This window comes from Ixodes scapularis, unplaced genomic scaffold (assembly GCF_016920785.2).
Source record: "Ixodes scapularis isolate PalLabHiFi unplaced genomic scaffold, ASM1692078v2 PGA_scaffold9__187_contigs__length_104089568, whole genome shotgun sequence".
In the NCBI taxonomy this organism is placed as follows: Eukaryota; Metazoa; Arthropoda; class Arachnida; order Ixodida; family Ixodidae; genus Ixodes; species Ixodes scapularis.
In genome coordinates this window covers 55,594,289-55,603,991 of record NW_024609884.1, presented here as the reverse complement: position 1 = coordinate 55,603,991, position 9,703 = coordinate 55,594,289, and the positions used below count along the sequence as shown (strand labels likewise).

Genomic DNA, 9,703 nt, shown 5'->3' with positions numbered 1-9,703 from the left:
AGCGCGAAGGGCCCTTCCGAAGAAACTAACATAAATACAAATCTTCATGAGGTTAAAAAATAAGAATAAGCGAGAAAACGAAAAGAGTAATAATAATCTCTAGATATAAAAAAAAAAAAGACAAGTGAAGCCCGGGATCCTTTCGGTTCTAACGACTCTGAAGCAGGGAACTAAAGAGAGAAAACACGTTAATGTTTTATGCTTGTGACGGTGCTTGGCAAAGTGTAAAGACGCTGGAAGGAGAAGCGCAAGCAACTCAGCCGCAATAATTTTGCTAATGTAACGTTCAGAGAGAAAAAAATTATACTTAACTCGAAAACAAATAAATAAAGGGGTAAAAAAAAGTGCCAACACGGAATTTGTTGCGGTAATACGGCGATAATTATTCCCTGTCCAGGGGATTTCTGCGAATGTTAAGCTGCATCTCATGTTAAGCCCAGTGATTACACCTTGTACAGCGCCCTTCATCAGTCTTGAATTTCAGCTTTTCTTCGATGTCGAACTCACCGAGGCTGAATATCGCGTCTCAGCTACTTCATTTTTGTGCATATTGAACTGACATCTGGCGAGTAGTATAGCACTCAAATTGGCAAAATGCCTTTCGAGCGGACATTCATTTTATGTTAATAATTTTCTACCCCAAGAGGGATGTCTTTGTTTCTTTGTGCTTGCAAGAATGAAATCCTTTCTGTATGCCTAAAAAATATTTAAAAAATGCTGTCGTGTTTAAAAACAAGAGGTGCGTTAGAAACAATGAAAGCGCGCGAAATTTGTTTTATATTTTTGCTTTAGGACTCTTATTAACTGCCGTAGACTGCACGTGTAGCGCGTGTAACTGCACTCCCAGCATGCTTTGTGGTGCTTGGCTAATTTAGCGGTGGTGTGGGTGAGAGAAACGTATTATATTTTCAAGGGACGAGACATATAAGCTTCTGTACATTAAGCTTTTGAGGATGTTATTTAAATTCTTGCAATGCTCATCTTCGGCACGCTCTCCAGGCGGCTCAAAACAAAATGATAGACAAAACTACTTGACCAAAAACACCCTATACTGTATGACCACTGGGCAATGAGGACTACTCAATTGCGCACGAGCTACGAAAAACGCTGCTTCGCGTCAGCTTACACCCCTAAATTATAAATACGCTCATTTTCAGGCCGCAGAAGTCTTTATTTTGAGCTTCGAATACAACGCTTCAACTACAGGTGTGATGTTGAAAGAAAACAGAATCGAGGGCTGGACAAGTACATTCCCGCTTTATGGTGTGCTTACACTTGCGAATTCGCGGGCGGATCCGCGACGGCGGTGAGTGGATTTTGGAGCCGGGTTGTCAAATCCGTTCTTTGCTGACGGAATATGTGGATCGGTCCGGGACTCATATCTAGATTTTCCGACGATGACGAGTCAATTTCGTCACCCGGCTCCAAAATCCGCAAATGCAAACGCAGCATTACTGCCGTATCGCGTGTCCCGTGCCCTCCCTTGAAGCGTCGGCCTGCCGAACAAGTGCCGAAAATTATACTCGTGCACTGTCATACCCTGACGGAGAACCATCATTCTTGGTAGTGATTAGCATCCTCTTATCTTCCATTTGTTTCTGTCATTGCCACTTGATGTTTTGATTTTTGAGTAGATTAAGTACGGCAGCTTCAGGTGCATGATTTGAAGAAGTCTATCGGGTGTATCACTCAAGCACGTCCTTGAGTCAAAATTAGGCTTGCATTTTGAAATGTGCAGACTCTGTCGACGTAGACCCAACGACGCGCCAATCAGATTTGCGCACGGCGGATGATAGCGCGCCCGTGTAGAATATGAGAGACTTTAAAAGTGGTGCCTCTTCAGCATCACTTCGGCGATTTCACTCGAACCGACATCACAGCTACGCACAATGGCCCGTACGAAGCAGACTGCCCGGAAATCAACCGGTGGCAAGGCGCCACGCAAGCAGCTCGCGACGAAAGCAGCGAGGAAATCTGCACCGGCCACGGGAGGAATAAAGAAGCCGCACCGCTACAGGCCAGGTTAGTAGCGCATATTCATTATGCTTTACATTTCTACGAGTTTCCGCCCTTCACGGGAAAAAGGCGCCGCCTACTTCGTAGCAAAACTCGATTTCGCCGTAGTCGTTGTGTGCTATTCGCTTTATATTGACAGCATATCTAGTTTGCGGTATTCCAGTATATCGTCGTTTTTCTTGGCACACGAAAAAGGGACGTGTTCAATGGCAATGACTAGCGATATGAGCTAATATGAGCCAGAAATGAGGAAACTGGGACCACGCCGTACAGGCCACGCGTTCTAGCATGGCAGCGACTGGAGGGTCCCAACGGCAGTCGAAGTGTTCAAACGTGTCTCCCGCCGACCGTGATATACCTCCCCAACACCCGGTGCACGCACGGTGGCCGTGCGATAGCGTGATTTGTACTGCCTGGTCGCCGCTTGCACGTTTTACAGCTCGTATCGCTGGCCACCATACGTACTTTCGTCCGATCCCACTTCATCGCGTGGTTTCGGTAGGGCTATCTGCCTTAAGGCATGTGGTCGACTCTTATGCCGTATTAACGCTGGCTGTTGAAACGCGTTCGCAAAGGGCTTGCGAACGCTGTTGAAACAACAGTGTGACTGTCGCTAAGAGTGTTCGCCTGAAGCAGCGCGACCAGTAATCAATGGACGTGCTTGCTGTCCTGTCGGTGCAAACAAGTTTCGGCTATTCGATCCAGTGGAGTGAGAAGGGTATCGGAAACCAGTGGGTCGGCACGTCTATCGCCGTGCCCATTTATTCAATGTCGCATTCCCTGTCTTCCCTGTAGTGGCCCGTAATAAGAGCTGGAAAGCGGAAGCGACGAATAACCTCAAAGCGGTAGCGACGGCTCATTTCGCCGGCCACTGCACCTGTCTTCGCTTAGTATGCGGTGCCCTCAGCGGCTCTCCCCGTCTGTCACTCCCATTCACTTCCGTGCCATGTCTACCCGTTGGCTGCTCCAACCTTTTTCTACGATCCTTGACTTTTCATTTTTGCAGGGACCGTAGCCCTCCGGGAAATCCGCCGGTACCAGAAGAGTACGGAGTTGCTCATACGCAAGCTCCCCTTCCAGCGGCTCGTCCGCGAGATTGCCCAGGACTTCAAGACTGACCTGCGGTTCCAGAGCTCCGCCGTCATGGCCATGCAAGAAGCCTGCGAGGCTTACCTCGTTTCACTCTTCGAGGACTGTAATCTGTGTGCGATCCATGCCAAGCGCGTCACTATCATGCCCAAAGACATGCAACTCGCTCGAAGAATTCGCGGAGAACGCTCATGATTGCCATATGAACTTCTCAACGCCGGTCGGCGTTTCACTGAGGTTTTGGGACCAATAAAGTTGATTTTAGTCTTGCCACATGCGCCTATTCTTCGTATTAACCATTATTTACCACACTTTCTTATATAAATTTTTTGCGTACATTTAGTTGTAGTGAACCACACCACGGGCCTACCCTTCGAGACCTGGCCTGGATAGGATGCCTCCCTGATCGAGCCTGGCCCGGCTGGAGGTGCCTCGACAATTGGAGATGTAGCACATTTCGGGCCAGCGAACTGTGCGTGCTATTCCGCCCCTCCAGACCCGCGGGCCAGGCCGGGCCCGAGCTTAAGGGTTGGGCCGGTCCGGTGCAGAGCTCCAGGTTATAGCACTTTTCTGCAAGTACTGAGGGTGTATTAAGTTACGTCGCCTTGTATAGTTGACACTTACGTCGCTTATTTGCATGGTTACGTAATAATCGTACGCGTACGCATAGTCGAAGGTAGGATAAAGGCCACGCGACCACGTACGGCCTTAAAAGTACCCAGTTATCTAAAAAAAAAAAAAAAATTTAAAACATCCTGCGACGAGAGCCTGGCGCCATATATCGGGTAGCCTTGGAACACTTCGCATTTCCGCATAGTTCCCGGCGCATAATTATGTATTTCTTGGCTCTAAAAGCTTTCGACAGTGTTATAATCAGTCTTGTGCACGTTAAGAAAAAAAATTAATCGATTACTATTACTCGTGGCTAAAATGTATTCGATTATATTACTTGATTACTCGGCAGTAAAAGTAATTGGACATTACTTTAAGAAATAACCGTTACTATTCCGATTACTTTATTGTGTGAAGACTGACATCTTTAGCGCTCATAACAATGAACTACTTCCAACCTCGAAACATTGCTTGTCACAAAGACCACGTAGGGGAAATACGGGATCTTGACGTGTACTTGAACTGGCTTTGTTACATTTTGCATCCGCTTTAGGCATTCTTCGGTTTTGTTTCTGCTATGGGCTGCGACTAGGTACCGTAAGCAGAATTGTCTTTTTAGATGCGGAGCATCTCTTGCTCGGGTCTATGTCCCGCGGCGTCGTAGTCCGCACTCACACTACGCATGCGCAACTCTCCTCCTTCCCTCTCTCCAACAGCTGCGCGTTACTCTCTCCGCTCTCTCTCTCTACCAGCTGCGTGCACTTCGGGTGCGTTCGCTTCTACTCACACCGCGCGCGCATGCGCAACTCTCCTCCTCTAGTCTTCTCTCCTTCAAGTGTGAATATAAGCAGCAGTAGTGCGCTGCGCGCCTTCAGTTCACCGCTGTTAAGTCCACTTCACTCCGTTCTTCCGATGAAGTGTGATGGAAGCAACAGTCCCGTCAGTTAGTGGGTTGGCGCAAGCAAGCGTCAGCACCACCTCACAAACTAACAGCGACGCTACGTCCACTGAAGACAAAGCTGCGCTGCGAAGGGCACGCGACGCTGAGCGCAAACGCTTGAAGCGAGCGGCAGACCCTGAACTACGGCAACGAGAAGCGGCGTCCATTCGTCAACGTCGAGCGGCGGATGCTGAACTACGACAACGTGAAGCAGCGGCGGTTCGCGATGCTCCGCATCACCCCATGGTTCCCCTCGGGAATATGGTGTAATTTTTTTTTATGTGTCTGCGGGATATGAGGGGGCTTAGTTGAACAAAGGACTTACAAAGCTACATTCTGCTCCCTCAAACTCCGCCCTGAATAACCTTTGTCATGCACTGGGGCTTTCCTGGGGCTTCCCAATCCCAGTCCCAGCTCAAAAAAAAAAAAAACATTCCAAGGAAACTATACAAATGGGTTGACCTCGTTTCCTACAGATCCGCAAATCTTTCTTCTTTTTTTTTTTCTGTTCGGAAAAAGCAAATTTTATTTCTGTCACTTCAGAAAAGGTGTGTCCGGGGATGGGGGGGGGGGGGGGGGGTCCGTGGAAAAATAGTAACGAGTTGAAGTAATTTTTATTACTTCAAAAAGTAATCAGATTACTCTTATGATTACCACCTAATAAAAGTAATCAACTGATTACAAAATTACTAAAAAAATTAATTGATTACAAGTAATTTGATTACTTGTAATGCGTACGGTACAAGTCTGGTTATAATCGACTTTTTCTCATAGATACGTATATTTGCTCTCGCAAGTATAGCGAAACCTATACTCAATATTTCGTTTCACCTTAAGTCCAGACGCAGTCGACGCTACGAGTTGATGGAACCAATCAGACAGCATCAAAAGCCTACCATCATGGTGTTCTTCGTGCATTGTACGTGTTCTGTCATCGCTGAACCAATCATAAACAGAAAAGGCCTGTAGTAACCTGCGCTTTTGACGCTGCTTGATAGGTCCCGCTACATCGTAGCGTCGGCTGCGTCTGGACTTGAGCTCAAACGAAATACAGGTAAATCTCCATGTCGTTTAATTACAGTGTACAGTCGCGATCCGCTCTCTACTGTCAGCGTCATGAAACGGCGGCCGTGATGGCGTGCGCGCTTTGTGAACCAACCGTGGAAGATGACGCGCGCAAACCGCCACGGCTTCCACTACATGACGCTACCAGGAACGCTCGGACATCGCGGGTTCATCAGCATGTCAATCACTACTTTTAACATGAAACGTTCTTTGACTAGTTGTTCAGCATTTTGTGAAGCCTGATAAGCAACGAAGCAATGGTTAGGGTGCAGGCTAGCTGGAGGACATTGAACATTTTGGTACGCCCGAGACAGGGGAAAGAAGGACAAGGACGGAAACAGAACCGGTAGGGGCAAGTCTCAAAATGCAGCTAAAACACTATTTCACAGAAAGATATATAGGCCACCGGCCACCTACGGTTTTGTTCCCTCCCTCACCTGGCCTCTCCCTTTTCCGCTTCTTTCCTCAAGCCCCGTATGATCCAAGTTGGCCTAAAGACTGGAAATACCACCTCCTCTTCAACAAGGGACGAGACAGACCCCCGCGTCAACATGCTAACGCTCAGACAGCGAGAGTCAAACCAGCTCCGTTAGACCAGAAAGCCGTAAGAATCTGGCTGCCTCGGTGTCCAGGCTATTGCGAGGGTGATTGATGTTTACGATCCACCTGCTTTTGTCGATCAGGCACTGGAACGCATGAAAATCTAATGAAAAGTGATTGCCCACTTGAGAAAATGAACTTTCTGGATGTGCATAGGGTTGAAAGAGGAGTCCTTTTGGCTACTGCAGACGGATGAGACAGGAAGTCTTTATTTTCTTCTGTTCCCAATTTCAGAGAGAAAGCAGAGTGCATAATGGAAGGCCTTTTCACTCAAATCCATCAGAACGTTACAAGGGTGAAAGGAATGATTTGCAAAGAACTTAAAAGAGGCTTAATTTAACCAACTGGTAGGCAGAATCAAAGGCGCTCACAGTTTGGAATAAAATATCGTTTTTTTTTCCTATAAAAAAAACAAAAAAACAAACAAACAGATTACAAACTGTTGATGCCTTTGCCAGCCGTGATCGACGAAAGTGGAACTTGGAAAAATGTTGTGTCGGGGATTATTCAGAACTGTTTTTTGGTTGTGCTTTTGGAGAACACTTTGTCGTTCAGGCATGCGGAGAAACTGATCGAAACTTTGAGGGCACACCATGGCGGGCATCGGTTTGTGTTTTCTATGGATATCAAGGACCTGGACTACTCCTTGGAGAAGAAAATCCTAATGACGAGTCAAAGAGCATCTGAAGCAAAATCTTGTCAAGTTCCAGTCCGGGGCAGGAATTTCGGTTGACAGTTTTTTGAACATTCTAGACCTCTATTTGCAATCGACGGTAGTTGAGTATAGTAAACGTAAGTTCCTGCAAAAAGAGGGTGTATGTATTGGCTCAGCTGTAGCGCCGATTTTGTCGGAGATCTATTTGAACGTTCTAGATTCCAGGGTTTTGAATTTTCTTGGGGGATCGCTGAAACGGTGGACTTTGTTCGGCATTACGTTGATGACATTTTGGTTTGCATCACTCACGAAGAGTTAATAAAAGATCTGGAGCTAACAGTGAGGAATGCCGCTCCAGAGTTGGAGTTAACGGTCGAAAGGGCAAAAGATGGGAACTTACGGTTTCTAGACCTACATAACCATGTCACAGATGGATTTTGCTGGAATACGAAAAGCTGAGGCCGAAAACTATCCTTCCGCGCTCGAGTTGCCATTAAAAAACTGTTAAATGCGGCATTATAAGATCGTTGATCGGTAACGCTTTAAACCGGCCATGTGACTACTACGTGAGTAGGGCCCTAGACAATCAGTTGGGTCAAATAAAGGAAGATCCCAGGGTGGATCGTCAGGAAATGCGTTAGCATGACCCATGAGAAACGCCACACACACCCCCCTTTGGGAAACGCTAACGCTGACCCCTTCACTTTCTCTTTTGGCTTTCTGTTTTCATTTCATTTCATTTATTGTACCTTAAGGGCCCGTGAGGGCATTACATAAGGTTGGAGGGGATCATTCAAATTGTACATGGGAAAAACAGACACAAAAATAAATACATTCAGGAGAAGCTCGGTAATTGGTTTACCAACATGAAAAGTACGATTGAAGACTTGATTTAAAGGCGTCTGGGTCTGCGATGGTGACGATGGAGGATGGGAGACTGTTCCAGTCATTGATGGCTTGTGGGAGGAAAGATCGGTTGAAAGCGTTTGTTGAGCCAGAGATCCTTTTGATGGTACAGGCATTGTTTAAGCGAGATTATGTTTGATCGGCAGGTGATAATAATGCTGTTTTAAGGTCGAGACAGTCATAATAGATTTTGTGAAGAAGGCAGAGCTGAGAGACGTTCTTGCAAAGCTGCAGAGAAGAAAAATAACCGCATCTCCACGTGGTGAATGATGTTGTTTGGGGTGAAGCTCTGGTGGTGTTAATGAAACAGATTTTGTTCATAAGTAGTGCTGATGGTGCTGATTTTTTTTATTGCTCATAGGTAGTGCTGAGTTCCGGGTTGCGTTTCGACTTCATTATTACAGCTTTGTGGTCGGTGAAATGCAGAGCCAGTGGTTCTTCTAGCGGATCCATCCTGAAGTTCGCAAAGACTAGGTCTATGCACGCCAGCAACCCCAGCTCTTGAGTTACTACTAGATCTCAGAGACCCCTACTCGTCCCGCAGTCGTGGCCGAGTGGTTAAGGCGATAGACTAGAAATCCATTGGGGTCTCCCGACACAGCTTCGAATCCTGTCAACTGCGCAAACATTTTTTTTTTAATTTTTTTAAGAAGACAGTTAGATGGGATGGCAATCGATGTGAGCACGGACGCCGGACGGACAAGGCTAGACCCTAAGGAGCTTCGCCCCTAAAAGGGTTAGTTGACTTTTTATGGCAGAGAGACTGATGGAGTTATCGTACGTGGAGAGGATGAAACGAGTGGCCCTGCTTTGAATAGCTTCCAGATGATTGAGAATGTAGCCTTGACGAGGGTTCCAGATGGAGGCAGAATATTTCAATTTAGGTCGGATAAGTGCGTCGTAGGCCAGTCTGCGGACAGTTGGTGTTAGGTAGGTAGGTAGGAACGTTTATTTCTCTTTTTTGCATTAAGAGGAAATCGAAGATTACGTCGGAGTACTCCCAGGGTCCTGGAGGTGTTTGCGGAGATGGCTTCAATGTGATTATTTCATGAAAGGTCTGATGTTAATTTTACACCGAGATATTTGTACGAAGGAACGGTCTCATCGAAATCGAAGCCTAAGTAATATTGGTGGGACAAAACGTGTTTTTTTTTTTTTCTAGTGAAACAGATTAGTTTACATCTAGATTTGTTTAACGGCATCAGCCACTTTTCGCACCATTTGTTAATTTTTACTAAATCATCTTGAAGTTTAATTTTGTCACGCACACTTGTTACTTTGTTATATACAGCACAGTCATCTGCAAACAGACGAATATTAAATGAGATGGTGGCCGGAAGGTCATTTATGGATGTTAAAAATAAGTAGGGGTGCCAGTACGGACCCCTGAGGAACACCAGTTAAAACATTTGTCAAGGCAAACTCATGATAATTTGTAACCGCGTATTGCACGCGGGAAGAAAGAGTCGCGTATCCATGAGAAGATCAGCGGGTCAGGACGAAGGGTTGCCAGTTTACAAAGTAGTCGTTGATGGGGAACATGATCAAAAGCTTTCGAAAAATTCAGAAAGATGGCGTCAGTCCTAGCCCGACACTCGCTGAACACATTAGTATGTAGTTCATGGATGAGCTCGCAAAGCTGCGTCTTACAGGAGAGTCTCTTTCTAAATCCATGCTGTTTTAAAAAAAAAGAACATTAGTTGTTTGATGACTCATGATTTACGAATATAGTATATGCTCAAGAAGTTTAGATGCGATTGTAGTTAAAAATATTGGACGATAGTTAGAGACCAAACAGCCACTTCCCAACTTGAAGACTG

The 9,703-nt window shown here is 46.1% G+C and overlaps 1 protein-coding gene across 1 annotated transcript; it reads left to right on the top strand.

The window, feature by feature from the left end:
* The first annotated feature begins 1,889 nt into the window (after positions 1 to 1,889).
* On the top strand, positions 1,890 to 3,300 carry LOC8027010 (histone H3.1-like). The gene is made up of 2 exons (XM_042287359.1): positions 1,890 to 2,022; positions 3,023 to 3,300. The coding sequence occupies exons 1-2, from the start codon at positions 1,890 to 1,892 to the stop codon at positions 3,298 to 3,300; spliced, it is 411 nt and encodes a 136-aa protein (XP_042143293.1).
* Positions 3,301 to 9,703: the final 6,403 nt, after the last annotated feature.

Coding starts and splice junctions, on each gene's coding strand:
- LOC8027010 (XM_042287359.1), top strand. CDS start 1,890: ATGGCCCGTACGAAGCAGACTGCCCGGAAATCAACCGGTGGCAAGGCG. Junction 2,023..3,022: donor GCCGCACCGCTACAGGCCAG/GTTAGTAGCGCA, acceptor TCATTTTTGCAG/GGACCGTAGCCCTCCGGGAA.